The following is a 16769-nucleotide window of genomic DNA, read 5'->3' as shown; positions in this document are numbered from 1 at the left end:
TATGGGGGAGGGCTGGAGAGATGGCTCAACAGTTAGGAACACTTGCTGCTCTTGAAATGGACCAGCTTTTGGTTCCCAGCACACACATCTGGCAGCTCACAACCTGTCACTCTGACATGCTGACGTAACCCAGGTTTAGATTTCATGTGTCCAGAGGCCACACTGGAACGATTAATAGTATTGGTTTGGGCTCTGATGCCAGTTTCTATAGTTTTTGATTCTCAGCAGAGATATACAGACAAGGGGAGCTTTGAAGTTTCCCCAGGGGTGCTCCTAGATTACCAAAGGCTGCAGGATACCATTCTTCTTGCTGTAGGTCATTGTTGCAGAGAAAGAAGGCTAACCCACCCGGGGGTTTTGGAATCTTGCCTTCAATGTTCCTGTGCCCACACAAAATTCTCTCATTTAGAAGCTGTGCTTTTTGCAGAAGGTTTCAAATGGAACAAATGCCTATCAATCAGCATGGTGTTGCAATCAGCAATCAGCTCCCCATTCATGCCAGCAGGTGACCCAGAGGCTCCAGGCACCCCCATGGATGCAGCCATTTGACAGGGGCACTATTGAGTTTCCTGGAGAGAATGCTGGGCACAGCATTCTCTGCGGTTAGCAGCTTTTCAGAGTTCTTTCTTCCAAGGATGCAGGTCTGCTAGTGATTGACTGCTGGACTGATGCCTTTTACTCTTTCCAAGGGAAAGGAGATTGGTAAAGTAAAAGGGATGCAACGCTTTCGTCCGAGCAGGGTGGGGTACTCACCGCAGCTAGGGTTTGCAAGGACCTTCAGGCTGGCCTCTGAGGTGTAAACACCTCACTCTTGCACACCCCATTCCAGAGCTATATCACATCCCTTGTTTTTACAGCCTCAAGGCAGATCTGCTTCCTCCAAAGGCAATAGAACTATTGCGGGCCGACTGCGCCCCCTGCAGGACAGGGCTGGGGAGCTGTGTGGTGCAATTTCACATCTATAACTGCTTCCCAGTTTTTCTGCATTTTCTTGGGACTCCAGCTGAGGTCAGATCTTTTGACAATACAGTTTCTTTCCTAGTCTCCTTCTGTCTCCCTCTGCCCTCTCCCTCTTCCATATGAGCACAGTAAAGCCCTCAACACACACACACACACACACACACACACACACACACACACACACACACACACACTTCTTTTTAAGCCAGTTCCTACATCATCTGAATTCTGGCCCGGTTATGGGTGGGGATAATTCCAGTTCCCTCTTCTTCCATTTGTATTGTCTGTATTATTCCTAATTACATCTGAAAAAAAAAAAAAAAACCTCACAAGTGTCAAAAGGTGGTTTCAAACTCTACCAAGGTTAGGAGTCGTCACTGGCTTTAAGGTCGAGTTGAGTGCAATCAACAGAAGGAGCTGGGCTCCCAGAAGAGGGGGCATCCACCCCGAGTATGCATGGGACTAAAGGTGTTCTTGGACTTTTAAGTGGTAGAGCTGGGACAGTCCTAGGAAAACCTCTACAGTTAACTCACCTCGCTCCCATGGCTGCAGAGACAGACTGAAGGCTTAAGGTCTCCTTCAAGTTCTCTACTCAATGACAAACAAATGGAAGAATTCTGACCATGGAGAGAGGAGAAGTAGTAGTTCTTACAAGTTATGGGCATTTGGAAGAGATGCACACTCGCACATTTGGGGAGATGCACACAGCAACTGATTTCGATTTAATGCCCAAGTATTCTTGGTTCTGATTTTGAATCATCCATATTATGAACTTCCTTTAAGTAACATACAAAGCAACCTGGAGCCTTTGTCAAATAAGTATCAATAGTGTTCATTTTTATGTTATTTTATAATTTACTACTCGAAACAGCATAAAAGCTAAATGATGATAGCTATTTCTTTTTTTTTTAAGGGTTTTTTTTGTTTGTTTGTTTGTTTTGGTTTTTTCGAGAGACAGGGGTTCTCTGTGTAGCAGCCCTGGCTGTCCTGAAACTCACTCTATAGACCAGGCTGGCCTTGAACTCAGAAATCCACCTGCCTCTGCCTCCCAAGTGCTGGGATTAAAGGCGTGCGCCACCACCATCCAGCCTGATAGCTATTTCTTAATTGAGTACTTTCTTGTCCTCTTCATAACAACACTGAACTTATGGTTTAATTTGATACGTGAAGAGTCTGGGCCCGTGAGAAGCAGATAAGAAGCCCAAAGTCAATGGCAGAGAAAGATGTACAGCCTGGTCTCTGGCCACAAAGCCTACATTCTATTCCATACGTATCTGGTTTATTGTGTATGTTGACTTCTTCACACAGCAACACATTGCTTGAAAATTTATAATTATTCGTTCCCACCTTAACAGTATTTCCACTCCGTGGTTCAGCCCTGTTCATGGTTTAGATTTTTGTTCTCTGTCGCCAGTGTTCCCTGTATATTTTCCATTTGTCCAACAGAGCTCAGAACTGAGCTGTTGTTACCCTGTCAGAGTGCTTTCGTGGGGAACCATTAGAGAGAGACGCCACAGTCCCTGGCAGTCAGATCCAGGAAAGGGGAACCCAGGGGCTTCTGGGGCAATGCTAACGACTGCACTCAGAGAAAACACAGACTTTTATCTGTTCTGAGCTTGCTTTATATACAGGGCATGCTTTTGCCCCGTTTGCTCCTTGATATGTTCAAATGTTCTTTTGTGGTAGTTCACATTTTGAATGAGTTAACTATAAACTGGCATCCAGATTTCTTAAAACAAACCTTGCTTTGTGACATAAAGCTTTATCATTTGGTAATTTTGATTTTTTAATTTCAGTTCAACAGTAAAGTCCTGGGAGTGCTGAGAGGGATGAGAATGATAGATTTGTTAAAATAGAATTTTCTTTAATGATCCATCTCATCTGTCAGAAGACTGGAGCAAAGCAGTGCCTTCTCAACATGACAGGATGGCTGCTCATATAAACTCACAGACCTGTACAAGATCAGGCCAGTCAATATCCTAGCCCTGACTGGGAAGGAGTTCATGAGTCCCCACCCCTGAGGATCTACAGACGGCTGATGATTTCTGGGGTAGGAAGAGACAGTTTTCTCTAAGGGAGAATTGAACTCAGGACCTCTGGCAGAGCAGACAGTGCTATCACGTTCCTATGGGCTGTTTGAGCTCTCCCCAAAAGGTCATTTTGCCAAAGCTTTCCATTTATGAATCTTCAGCTCTTTGCCTTTCCTATGTGTCTGTATTAGTCAGGGTTCTCTAGAGCCACAGAACTTATGGAATGTTTCTCAGTACTGAGGGAATTTATTGTGATGACTTATAGTCTGTAGTCGCACTACCCCAACAAGGAGCAGCTGTGGAAGGGAAGTCCAAGGATGTAGTGGTTGCTCAGTCCCACAAGGCTGGTTGTTTCAGCTGGTCTTCTGTAGAAGGAGGTTCCAAGTTGTGCAAGTAAGTAAGTATGTGCTGGCAAGTTGATGCAAGCAGGTGAAGAAGAACAAATCTTCCTTCTTCCAATCTTTTGTAGGTCTCCAGCAGAACGTGCAGCCCAGATTAAAGGTGTGTGCCCCAATGCCTGGATCTGGGACTTGTTTTGTCCCAAGCTGACCTTGAACTTAGAGATCTCTTTGCCTTTGTCTCCTGGGATTAAAGGGATGTACTACCTTGTTTGGGTCCACGCTTTTCATAGTCACTACACCTCAAGATCTCCATACCAAGATCCAGGTCAGAAACTTGTGTTTTCCAGCCTCAAGATCTGGATCACAGGTGTGCCCTCCAATTGTGGATTGTAGTTCATTCCAGATATAGTCAAGCTGACAACCAGGAATAGCCACTACAGTGTCCTACACATTACTTCACTCTCAGACAAATATGATATGCATGCTCTTGTATTGTGACATTTCAACTGAAGAACGCCAGCTTACAGGAACACCGCCATAATGGCAAATGTGTCATATAATGAAATTCACAGTAGCGTTGTCTATAATGGCAAGAGAATAGAGGTCTTGTAAAAGCCCACCTGAAGAGGATTCATAAATTTACATTGTGGCATCATAAAGAATGTAACAGATCTGTGTTCTTGCAAGGAAAATTGTACCTAATTAAGTGGGGTTCTTAATTGAGAATTTCTTTTCTTTTAAAGATTTTTATTATATATATATATATATATATATATATATATATATATATATATATATGATGAGTACACTGTAGCTGTCTTCAGACACCAGAAGAGGGCATCAGACCCCATTACAGATGGTTGTGAGCCACAATGTGGTTGCTGGAATTTGAACTCAGCAACTCTAGAAGAGCAGACGGTGTCTCTTAATCGCTGAGTCATCTCTCCAGCCCGAGAATTTCATATAATGTATTTAAATCATATTCACCCCAACTCTTCCCCTTGACTCCTCCAGATCTCCTCACCTCCCTCTTTCTCAATTTTATATTAAGAATCTTTCTCTGTGTATCTGTCTCTCTCTGTGTCTCTGTCTCTGTCTGTCTCTCTCTTTCTCTCTCTCTCTCTCCCTCCCTCCTTCCTTTCCTCTCTCTCCATTTTAATGACCCATTGATTCTAATTTGTGTTCTCCACATACATCTTGGTATGATGCCATCCATTGACTGGAGTGTGGTTTACCTATCTACCAGGGGCCTGAGAGTTATACTCACTCTTGGTTCTTGCCCATGCCCTCTACTTCCTGGCTGAGTGCCATTGAGAAACATCCACTGTGAGCTCCTGTCACTATGGGTGAGGCCACTCCAGCCCCAATGTCTTCTTCACTATGATGGACTGTACCCTTTGAAACTGTGAGCCCAAATTAACGTTTCCTTCTTTGAACTGTTTCCATCAGGTGCTTTGCCAGCAAAGAGGAAGGTAGTTGATACAGATAGCATGAGGGGAGAGAAAAAGGATGATTCTGGTTGTAAGTGAGCACTGCCTTATCCTCTAGCTTTTGAGATGAGAGACTAGAAGCTTCTCTCCCCATCCCAACCACCACCTCTGGCCAGAGGAGTCTAACTGTACGGCAATTTGCCTTTCCTCGGATGTTCATTCAACTGTTTGTTAAAGTTTCTTTATGTGTTTGCGTCTGTGCCACATGTGTGTGCATGCATGTGTACAGTAGACAGATGCCTAAACTAGATGTCTTTCTCAGTCATTTGGCATCCAATGTTTTGAAACAGAGCTCACCTTTTAGGTTAGACTGTCCAGAGAGCTCACCCATCTCTGGCCCCTGGCCCCTAGTGCTTGGCTTAAAGATGTGCACCATCATGTCAGGATTTATTTGACATGGGTGCAGGGAATATGAACTCAGGCCTTCATGCTTGCATGGCAAGCACTTTACCAATGGAACCATCTCTCTAGTCCTTACAAGAGTTTCTTAAAAGAACAGGAGAAGACACACATGCCCTGGTGTTGTGGTGCCCATGACAGACATCTTTAGAACATCCCACGGGCAGACCCAGGTCTAAGTACAGGCCAGTGGCTCCCCTTGGGTGGTGGTTCATAGTAGAGTTAATGCTCTTGGTATTCACTTAGGAGTTTTCTTCTTGCTGAGCAACTCTGTAGGCAAAGCCCTAGCTGGGACTAACAACTAAATTCTACAGACAAAGCTGTGTGCTAAAGACCCTGCAGTATAGCCTGGCTGACAGGAGGGACACAGCAACTGGAGCAGTTTATCAGAAAGGGATGTCCCAGGAGAAGCCAAGAAAGGGACTGGAGAGAGATGTGTGACCTGTTGGGGACCACTCAGTTGGAGTGGACAAACGAAAAACAAAGCCACCCATGTTCTGACTCTAGGATCCTAGCTCCATTCCTATAACAAGCATCAAGCCAGAACTCAGGGTTGCCTTGGATGGGAGCTATGTTTAGCAGAGCCATTGGTGGTGTGGTAAACTCTGGATCCCAGGTTCTGGACAAGGCTACTGAAGGCTTAAGATCTTTTCTTCTATCTTCTTCATGTTGAACCCAGTTCCCTGCCCCTCCAAGCTTCCTAAAGCAGCAATGAGGCTTTGCCTGTAGCCGCTCCTCTCAGGTTTCATGTCACCTTCCTCACTTCTTGGTCTGAATTTTTCCCTACCTCTTAGCTAGAAGAGCCTAATAAATAAGATTATACTGGAGGTGGTTTGCACAGTGTTTGTGGTACAGTAATAGTGATGGAGGTAGTGGTAATAGCTATAGTGTTGGTGGAAATGGTTACAGGAGTAACATGGCAATGATGGTGGTGGTGGTGGCTGTGATGGTTAGTAATGGTGGGTGGAGGTGATGGTGATGGGGCTAGGAGTGATGATGGTAGTGTTCAGAGTGGTGTGATGGTGGTAGTTGTGGGGATAGTTTGGTAGGGGTGGTACGGAGGTGGCACTTGTGACGGTTGTGGTTTGGGTGGTTTTGTGAGCTGTCAAAGAACCCCCCCTTCCTCATCCACACTTCTATTCATCTTGGGTCTCACTGACATTGTCCTGGACCCTTTTGTGTCTTCCAGCCTGGAGTACTGCACTAGGCGTGTGCATCATGGCATACCTGGTGCTGGTGAGGTCAGAAGGGGGCCCTGGATCAGCTGTAAGTGGAGAAATGGGTGACCATGAGCCGCCATGTACGTGCTGGGACTCAAACCTGCATCCTCTGCAAGAACAACACATTTTAAAGGGCTGATCCAGCCCCCCTTTTTTCCTGCTTTTATGTAATGCTGGGGTTGGGGGTGGGGCAGTCGGAACAGGAAGGCAGATCCTGCCTCCACTACACTTACAGAAATCCTATCCCAAAGGAACAATGTGTTTATGAGCTGGAGGGATGCTCACTGGCACCTTCCATACAGACCACATAGAAATTCTGAAGTAGAGATGGAGCCCACATCAGCAAAGGAGGCAATGAGCAAAGCCTTACTCCTGTGGACATCAATCACTCAGCTTCATTCACAACTTTTTTACTTCTGGTTATGGCACACCAGTTCTGTATGTCACATGAACAACACTTGTTTAGGCTCATAATCTACTGAAAAGCAATCAGTAGCTTTGAGGGAAGTGCTGTGGGAAAGAAAAAGACAAAACGTGGCCAAGTGTGCTTGACAGGACACAAGCTGTGCTGGAGGAGAAACATGGCAGTGTAGGTAGGTGCAGAACTTTGTAGGAAAAGCAGTGGCTTCTTTTAGGATTTTTCTTTGAGTCAGGGTTGTCCATGCTGGTCTCAAACTACTGGGCTCAATCAGTCCTTCTGCCTCAGTTTTCTAAGTGGCTGTCTCTTCAGGCACACATCACTTCTTCAGGCTAGGGCATTTCAACAGGATGAGGGGCTTGTAGAGAGAAACAGGGCTTGGTAGGGAGCTAGAGAGGCAAGGCTTCTATGGAGGACTGGATCTCATGAGAGGCAGGGCTCATGAAGAGCAGAACTTTCTAGAAAGCACAGGAGTATGCAGCAGGTGAGAGCTTGCTAGAAGACCAAAGGCTTTCTAGGAAGCAGCTATGGTTTGTAGAATGAGCAGAGCTTGTAAGGATGGGCCTGGGCCATGCATGGGAGCAGGGCTTCCTAAAAGGATCCAGGCCATGCAGGAGACATGGGATTTTGTAGACTCTGTGCAAGTCAGGCAGGGGACTAGGAGGAACAGAGACATATGAGGATAGGTGCTATATGGGGCAGTGAGGCTTTGAAGAAGGGACAACCGTTTCATAAGGCGAGCAGGGATCTTTTGGTAGACAAAGTATAACCTTGAAATGATGGTTTCATAAAAATTCAACCTAAAGCAAACCCCAGGAAGCCCCACGGATGAGGCCAGCTTTCAGCCTGTGCACATGTTGGGACCCTTCTGGGGATAGACAGTTCTGACTTCATACATGACTAAATGCACATGTACTTATTTCCTGGCTTTTTCCCCCTCATCTTTTCTCTAAGCTGAAACATTACTGCAGCTAACACAAACCAAAAAAGTTTCTCTTCTCAGTTCTGGCCCCAAATCATGAACAAACTCATTTGCATTTACCATTGTCTCCTGGTCTGCTCCCTAAGAGGCAGCAGGTAGTGGGCTTCCGATCCTGCAGCTGAGCCGGGAGCATGGCTTCTCAGGAGAGGCAGTGTGTGTGAAGAGCAGGACTCAGTGTGGAGGAGCTCCTTGATGCAGAGAAGTAGTACTTCATGAGAGCAAAGACTAGGGTGAGGGATGCAGACAGCAGGGTCTCCTCTTCATGAGGAAGAGGGTTTCTAGAGCAAGGTGGGTTTCCTGGTTGAAAAGGGCAACTTAAGGTGGAACAGGGTTCAGGAAGAAAAGCAGGGCTTTGTGTGTGTGTGTGTGTGATGCTGTTTTGTAACAGGAAAGAGGAACCTAGCTTGTAGAAGCGCAGGCTTGTAGGAGCTATAGGGTGTTACAGCAGGCTTCGTGAGAGCCATCCTCTTCAAGGAGGGACCAGCTTTGTGGAAGCAGAATGCTGTAGATGCAGGGCCCTGTCATTTCCACAGTCTTTGAGGATGGGCGGGGCTTGTTCATGATAGAGGATTTTCAGAATGAGTAGTGTGAAAAGAGGGGTTCTGATAGATGGGATGGGACTCTAAGGGAAGTTTGTGGCTTTGGGAGAAGCAAGGCCAAGTTGTTATCACCAGGTTTGAGAGTTAATTGGAGCTATGAAAGGGATGTTGTATTGGCCAGAGCTTGGGGAAGAGCAAGTTTCGTTAAAAGGTACAGGCCACTATCTCAAGACATTCGAGGAGGATGAAGTGTACCATATAGTCCATGTATGCCCTGTGAAGATCCTCCATTCTCTTTCCCATTCTGAGCATTCATGGAGAAAGCAGAACGCTTGGGCTGTACCTTTGTAGTTCACTGGAGTACAGGGAAGAGCCTTTGGCAACTTTCTGACTTAGAGGTCTTGCTAAAATCTCTGAAATTTTTTTGCCCAAGTCCCATGGTTCCTGACTTGTTCAGTGGGGCTACCTACCGACAGAATGTAAATCAGAGGGCTCTATCAGAACGAAATGAGCTAACACACATAAGAGCCTTCAAATGACAGCACCCAGAATTGTCTTCATGCTCACTGTCATTGTTACCCTTATCTTTTTGTAAGCCTTGCATTGTTACCCGACATAGAAAGGTAAGTTAGGTATAATCCCTAAATACAAGTCAAGCTTTGTGTCATCAACTATTAGAACCCTTAGGTAACTAAGCATTGCTTTTAAGACATTAGAAAGAAAATTCACCTCCAACCACCAAGCAGCCAAACCTCCACCCAAGAAACTAGCCCAGGAAGACTCAAAGCCAATCTGTAACTAGCCCAGGAAGACCCAAAGCCAATCTGTAATTAGCCCAGGAAGACTCAAAGCCAATCTCTAACTGGGAGAGGAAGGCTTTCAAATGTTGAGACTCTTTGATTCATTACTTCTTCTAAAGATTCCCTGGGTCTGAATAATTTGGTGTGTGTTTCGACACCTGGAGTGTTAGTGAAGGGGCAGACTCATCTTTAGAAAAGTTTTGTAACATTCTCACTTCTAATCTCAAATACTTTCAATAAAACTTGCTTTGGAAAAGGTACTAAAACATTCTTTAACAGAGGTAGTAGTCTACATCAAGTAAACATTAACAGGCCAACAATAAATATACAATCAAAAATTTAATAACAAAGATGCTATTTTCAACATGGTCAAATATATACAGCTAAGCCCAGAGTTAAAAAAAAATGTATCCAGCTCAACAGTACGGTCATACAATTTTGTACAGAACATTCAGAAGATCAACAGAAAATACAGGAGCACAAAAATAAAAAAATATTTAAAGAGAATCTCTAAGCAGCATTTTCTTCCTGCAAAACAGACATACACCTTGTACTGATTAAATATCTACGAGTGCTTTTCCTTTACAAAAATACATAGATTCTTAATAGACTGTCATTAACAATGACCTGGTAATTCTTTCACTTCAATTTGAATGATTCATAAGCTAAATCTTATAACCACAAAAAGGTTTTTATTTGTATTAAGATGTTAACCACTTTTGACAAAAAGCTTAAAATAGTTCATATTTCAAAATAAAATTAGCAACATAACTTTACAATATATTCTGTGCTAGATTTAATAACCACGAGGGCTACTCTAAGAAATAATCGCTGTTGAGGTGCCAGACACAGGAAAGTGAAGGACACCCCCACCCCCACCCCCACGCTCTTGCCCTGGACCGCAGCTTCATAAGGACACTTAGGCCCGCAACCCCATTCTGAAAAAGACTGCAAAAGAAAAATGGCCTCCAACAGAGCCAGGCTGACCTCCAACGATGTGAATGTGTAGGAAGACCTCCTGCTCCTGGACTTATGTCAACACACTAGACTTTGTATAGATGCCCCTAGAATGGTTAGTCTTCGTTTGTGCTACAGTTGGTTCTTTTTCTAGAAAGCTCTACAAAACAGAAGAAAACTAGACCTAGTATTTAATGCATCTCTGGAAAACTGCTGTTTGGTATTATGGGAAAGTGGCCTGAGGATAGATACAGATGCTCAAGAATTTACAGCAATTATTTTGGAATTTAACTTTTATCATTTTCTGAAAAAAATGCCCAAACATTTTAATCCTACTCAAGAATACAATGACCAGTAAACTTACTAATTGTGAAACTCAAGTTCCGGGAAGAGAAGCACTTTCAAATCACCTGAGGAGCACTACTTAACATAAAGCAATAAGGTCCCTACTATGTAAAGACAGTTTGCTTTTTACCTTAATTTCATGTTTTTGCTTTTAAGTTAAAACACGCAGAGCAAAGCTTATCAAGTAAATTCAAACAACTGGTGATTCTGGTCTCTGAAGCGCTTCTAAGTCTGTAATGCACCTGACAACTGTTCACTTTGTCATGGCCAGACCTAGCAGACACGTTTGTCCCTTACTGCTCTCCAGGGGAGCTACATGCTGAAAACAATGGCATTTCAAGTTTTGTGATTCTAATCCAGAAGTTTTGGCAAATTCATACCAATATTCTACTGGTATAAAGCTTAGTTTTCTAAAGAATTTCTACCCAATCAGAGGAACTGATGAGACTCAGTTGTACATTGTTTGCATACACAGGACGGTTGCGGGGGCTTACCTCAGGCTGATCTTATCTCAGTGCGGTGCAAAGCAGATTGCCAACCCAAAAGAAAGAATGGCATACCGGGAGATTTTTCAGGGCTCCATTTTGTCAAAATTTGGCCACATAGCTAAGTTTAGTAACAATGAAGTGGCTGCTAAGAAACACTTTTAGAGAAAATACAATCACAGGACCTTGTGGGATTTCACTTTTGAAACCAACGAAAGTACTTCTGTATATCTAGAATGTCCCGTGTTCTACATAAGCTTGTCAGCACTTGTACCATCTATAAACCCCACAAACTGTTGTACTGTGGTTCACACAGGCAGGCCTGTGAGGACTTCTATTAAAGCCCATCTTAAGTGGAGCCAAATAGGATAATTTCCTTCATACCACCTCAATAGAATAAAAGGCTTTTTAAAAATTTTAAATCTCAATTTCAATTTTTCTTTTCTAAGTTTGTATTTCTTCCATTTTTCATGGAGGGTATGTTTGTATTGTTTATTTTTTTCATATTTGAGGATTTTCTAAGACCTACCAGATGAACAAACTCAAAAACCAAACCAAACCAAACCAGTTAAAGTATCTGAAGGGAAACATGCCCACTGTAAAAACTCAGTTCAGTACCTTCCTTGGTAATAGTTTAGTAACCCATCTTGGTTACTATTGCTTATTCACAATCAGGTTACAATGGAACAGCTTTCATCTTCTGGGCTGTCCACACTGTCTCTAACACGGTTACTAACAGTAAAATGTCTTTGGTGATACCTATATTCTTACAAAACTCTTTTTAAAAAAGATTATTTTAGCTTATAAGTGCCCATTTAGATATGAGAACATTTGTGAGCCAAGTACAGCTAACTGGAGACATATGCAGGAAACCTAAAACAGAAATGCACTTCAGTAATGAGGCACTTTCATTTATACAGTCAGTAAAGCTTAGCAGTTCACAATGGTAAATAACACTTACTTTTTTCCTTAAGGACTCAGTTTAAATTAACATTTGTGCTAACTCACTACATTTGTACAATGTGGCATATTAGTATGGGCATATGCCTAGTGAGTAAAGAATACTTAAAAGCTGTCAAAAACATAATTCTAGTCACGCAAACCTCAGATTTAATATAATCTCATCAATGAGCCTTTAGTTTATTTCTAGTCTAGAAAAAGGGACATTTTTATCTATTAAGTGATATCATTACTGCAATTTAAATGATTCCTACTGACCACAGGCATTCTTTATATCCAAGATTCCATGGCCCTTTATGTCTGATTTTTAAGGCAGGTAAAACAGGTAACAAAATCTTTTCTGGAGTGGAGTTCTTTAGTTTATTGCTTAAGGAACACAGGTTGAAGAACAGCGGATTTATTCTTGTGTTTATAGATTCAGATAGTTACTCCTGGAGATTTAAACTTGGGGTAGGAGGTGCCAGGGGATTTGTTAGCAACCCTGTATATGTAATGCTGGCTACAGTGCTTGTGTGTGGGTTCCAGACAAGGGTAACTGAGTGAAGTTCAGTGTGAGGCACACCAGACAAGAAAGTGGGCATACCAGACGAGACTGGCTAAAGAAGCCCATCCCACTAGCCACGCATTACCCATGCCCCCTCCTTTGAGGCCAGACATCCTTAATGCTATGCTTTGGCATACAGTAAACTGCATCTCAGTGAAAGCATATGCAAAACATATGGAAATTGTTATAAAACTGCTTTTTGATTGCTGTTTCCTACATATTCCTTGGAAAATAGCCATTATATATGATCAGGCAACAAGTAAAATTTAAAGAGACCTTGTACATAAAATTCACCCATGGCCTTAAATTTTGTTTGAGGAGCCAAATAACCAACTCTTAGCATATGGCTTTCAAAACTGATTTTGACTTAAGTTAATTAAAATTAACCTTTATATGTAAAACACTTTTATCTAAATGTGAGGAATTGTTAAGATCTTTAAAAATTTAAGGATAACTAGGAATTAGGTTTTGCAAGACACCAAAATAATTTCTGTAGTTAGGTAATAAATTCAGTTTTTTGGTCAAGTGTTATGGCCTTCTCTACACTTGAGTAAATCAAATGCCTTTTAAATCCTGATCATGAGTTCTTACAGAAACATCCTGACCAACAAGATGAAGCTAAGGAACCGCTGTGACCTTCTAGTGCAACAACTGTAATACAAACTTTCTGACTTGAAAAAAAAGTAAGGAAAAATAATAATAATAAATTTCCAGTGTTTTATATTATGAAATAAACCAAGATGGAGCTGCATTCTGTGTACTTCTCAGAGCTGCATAATGTTCATTTCTATGAAGTACTCTGGAACTCAGAAAGCACTAACTTGTGAAATATTTTACTGGAAAACATGAGCACCTGTGTTCATGGTGTGAAAAACGACCTGTGGACCACATGGTGCTCTTATCTGATTTCTAAAACAATCCATTTGTCCTCATTTCCCTCTTCTCAGAACTGAGCTTCTTTCAAAGCAACCAGCAGACATATTCCAGTTTTCTTTCCCTGTTTTAACAACTATGTATCTTACAAGATCTAAAAGGTTTTGCATGTGGTAAGGTATTAGTTCGACTTGAAGGCTAATTTCAAAATGAAGACTAAACCAAACTGCCAACATCAAGGGCATCAGCATAGTTCTGACTTCTAATCCACTCACCTTTAATGAACTCAGTTAAAACAATAACCCCACCTCCCCTGGTTACTACAGTATTTAGAATAACAGTATCCCCAAACCATTAATTTTGGTTAGCATATTTATCTACTACATGGTGTTTATTTTTTGTGTATATGGTTTGGAAATGTGATATGCAGCTAACAATATGAGATTGTTTGGAAATCCATAAAAGGGTGAATGTTATCTAAAAATCCTAGTATTTAAAGTCACCTTATATAACCCTCTGCATTCCACGATACCCACCTAACGCCACCTTAAAAAGCAATGCTTTCATAAAATGGCATCAATGATACAATGGTGTATACGTGGCATTGGCTAGACACCACTCACTTGCCTAAGACAGTAACAAACATTAATGTACTTACACATATATTTTATTAGAAGTCGATATGATCAGCTGCCAACATTTTGAACTTCAGTTGTCCAAGTCATATATGTTTCAACATGAAGGCCTAATGCGATTTCCTGTGCAATGGTAGACTACCTAGACAAATGTTTAGGACAGCTCCAATTGTAATGTGCTCTGGTCAAAAAAAATAACTGGAATTCTTCACAAAAGACTTGCACACTCAAGAATAAGCTGGCATTTTGGGTTTTTTTTTTTTTGGTTGTTTATTCTTTTTTACATAAAAGTTTACCAAGAATAGGACAGTGGCTCAGAAACCACTTTTCTAAATATATTCTTATACAAAATAATTTCAAGATATAATTATACTAGGTTCTTGTACAGTACTCTATTTCAATAAGAATAAAAGTATTAAGTATGTGAAAACTGCAACACCACAAGGATTGAGCCATTTTACTAGTGTAATTAACATTACAACAACCTTGCAACAGGCAAGCCAGACACTGAGGAAGCAGAGCCCCGGCGGACACCTAACTCACTCCAGCCGCGCCCTGCACACCAAGACGGCACGGATATCTTATGCAGATGGTCAGTAGCAAAAGGGCACTTGGATCGCTCCTAATAGAACACGAAGGACACTGACAACTTAGAGACAGACAACGGTCGTATGTGCATGCTGCAATCAGATTGTGTCTCTCAAGTCCACACACCATTCACTGTGCAATCTGTCGACGAGTAAACAAATAGTGCAGGATTCATTCGGTGCAGCCTGGGCCTGGGCCTACCCAAAATCAATTCTTGGGCGATACTGCAATACCATCGGGTATGACTATAAAAGAAAAAAAAAGGAACGTGTAAGGCTGTGGTTACATGAAAACAATGATTTCTACAGAAAGCCTTGAAGAATTGGAGATTTATAATATTTTCTGATAACTGTGATTACAAAAGTTAAAATGTCATTGAAGATTCAAATTACTATCAGTACATCTCTCTCCCTTCCTTCCTCCTTCCCCTCCCCTCCTTTCCTTGAGAGGGCCTAAGGAGGACTGTAAACTGCATGTCCCAGCAGCTTTGTGGGCTGAGTATGTGAGCTGCAGATTCTTCTGATCCACACAAGAGTATGAGACCTTATTCTCCAAATCAGTGAAATTAGAGTTTCCACAATACTGTTCATACATTTGATATTCTTTCCTTTAGTATTAAGATTTATTTTAAAAATGGTCTTCAAAAGTACTGAACACATGTACCTGACTGATACATGAAATGATGAGGGCCTCCTTTCAATACAATTCAGTGTTACAGCTATTGCATGACGTCATCAAAGGCTTTTCATGCCTGGCTGTTCTACGTAGAACATCTCCGGCATGTAGTCATCTAGCACACAGTTCCAGGGAGGAGGGAGCCTCTTGCAGATAGAGGCAGGCATCACACTCCTCCGTCTGCTCTAACTTCACCTTCACTACCAGAGAACCAAATAATCAGAGAGCAGTCTGGAGAATCAATGATTTTCCTGTTCTAAAATCTGTAGGTTCCCACTTTTTAGGTGAAATCCAATGATAGAACTATCAAGGACTCAAGAAAATGCTGTGATGGCCATTGACCAATGGTGCACTATCTCTGGGTAGGTGGGTATGAAACCTTCGATACAGACATCATGTTCTTTGATTAAAAAAGAAGTCAGACTGGGATTCTCCAGTCCTGAGAGGCCCTCTCAGCATTCACATGCATGTCACACACTGAGAAGACTCGATGCTACTGTGTACTAACTTCCAGCTAGGACAGGGCAGGAGAGTGGGGAAAGATACCCCAGGCTTTGTTCTCAGCTGAAGAATAAAGATGCCACTTAGGACCTAATGGGCAAACACAGAAGTCTCAAACTTGCAAAGTTCCAATGGCCTTAACCTTATTCTGATTTTTAATTTTTTACTTTTATTCATCATCTTACATTTTACTTTGGTCTTAAGCAATCAGCTTGGAACTTGGTTAGTTTGGCACAAAATTCTCTATTTCTGAAGCCCCAGTCAGATTTTTGGAGCTATAGTTGTACATGCCCCTTCCCCCTCTCCTCAGAACTCCCAGGGACTAAACCACCAACCAAAGAGTGCACATGGAGGAACCCACTGCTCCAGACACATGTAGCAGAGGAGGGCCTTATCTGGCATCAATGGGAAGAGATGTGAAGGCTCAATGCCCCAGTGTAAGAGAATGCCAGGGCCAGGAATCGGGAGTGGGTGGGCTGGTGAGCAGGGGAGGGGGGTGGAATAGGGAGTTTCTGGAGGGGAAACTGGGAAAGGGGATAACATTTGAAATGTAAATAAAGAAAATATCTAATAAAAAAAGTTCTTTAAAAAGATAGTCAGGAAAGTTAGTACCAACACTGGATTTTATCAAATGCCTTTTCAGCATATAGTGATTTTTATTTTAGAAAATTTCATAGAAAATACTAGTTTGTTGGGGCTGGTGAGATGGCTCAGTGGGTAAGAGCACTGACTGCTCTCCTGAAGGTTCTGAGTTCAAATCCCAGCAACCACATGGTGGCTCACAACATCCATAATGAGATGTAACTCCCTCTTCTGGTGTATCTATATAATAATAAATAAATTAAAAAAAAAAAGAATGAAAATACTAGTTTGTTATCTGCCTGTTGTCCCTACAATATTATATCATTTCTGATAAAAAATATTCTACCAGGTCTTGACATTATCGTTTTAGCATGATCTTTTAGTCTATTGCTTAGTATGTTATTTAATATTTTTGTATTAATTATCAAAGTAAAATCTGGTTCTA

The 16769-nt window shown here is 42.0% G+C and overlaps 1 protein-coding gene across 6 annotated transcripts in view; it reads right to left on the bottom strand.

The window, feature by feature from the left end:
* Positions 1-9505: 9505 nt before the first annotated feature.
* The window catches only part of Pcgf5 (polycomb group ring finger 5), a 108773-nt gene continuing 101509 nt past the window's right edge, over positions 9506-16769 (bottom strand). For all 6 annotated transcript variants that reach the window (XM_031390160.1, XM_031390164.1, XM_031390161.1 and 3 more), the window contains one exon: positions 9506-14811. In XM_031390160.1, the coding sequence (XP_031246020.1) occupies positions 14764-14811 (48 nt within the window). In that variant the 3' untranslated portion in view covers positions 9506-14763. The remainder of the gene's footprint in view (positions 14812-16769) is intronic.

The sequence above is a fragment of the Mastomys coucha genome, unplaced genomic scaffold (genome assembly GCF_008632895.1).
Source record: "Mastomys coucha isolate ucsf_1 unplaced genomic scaffold, UCSF_Mcou_1 pScaffold21, whole genome shotgun sequence".
Classification (NCBI taxonomy): Eukaryota; Metazoa; Chordata; class Mammalia; order Rodentia; family Muridae; genus Mastomys; species Mastomys coucha.
Note: the sequence above shows the minus strand (reverse complement) of the source record. Positions and strands in the feature narration are given on the sequence as shown.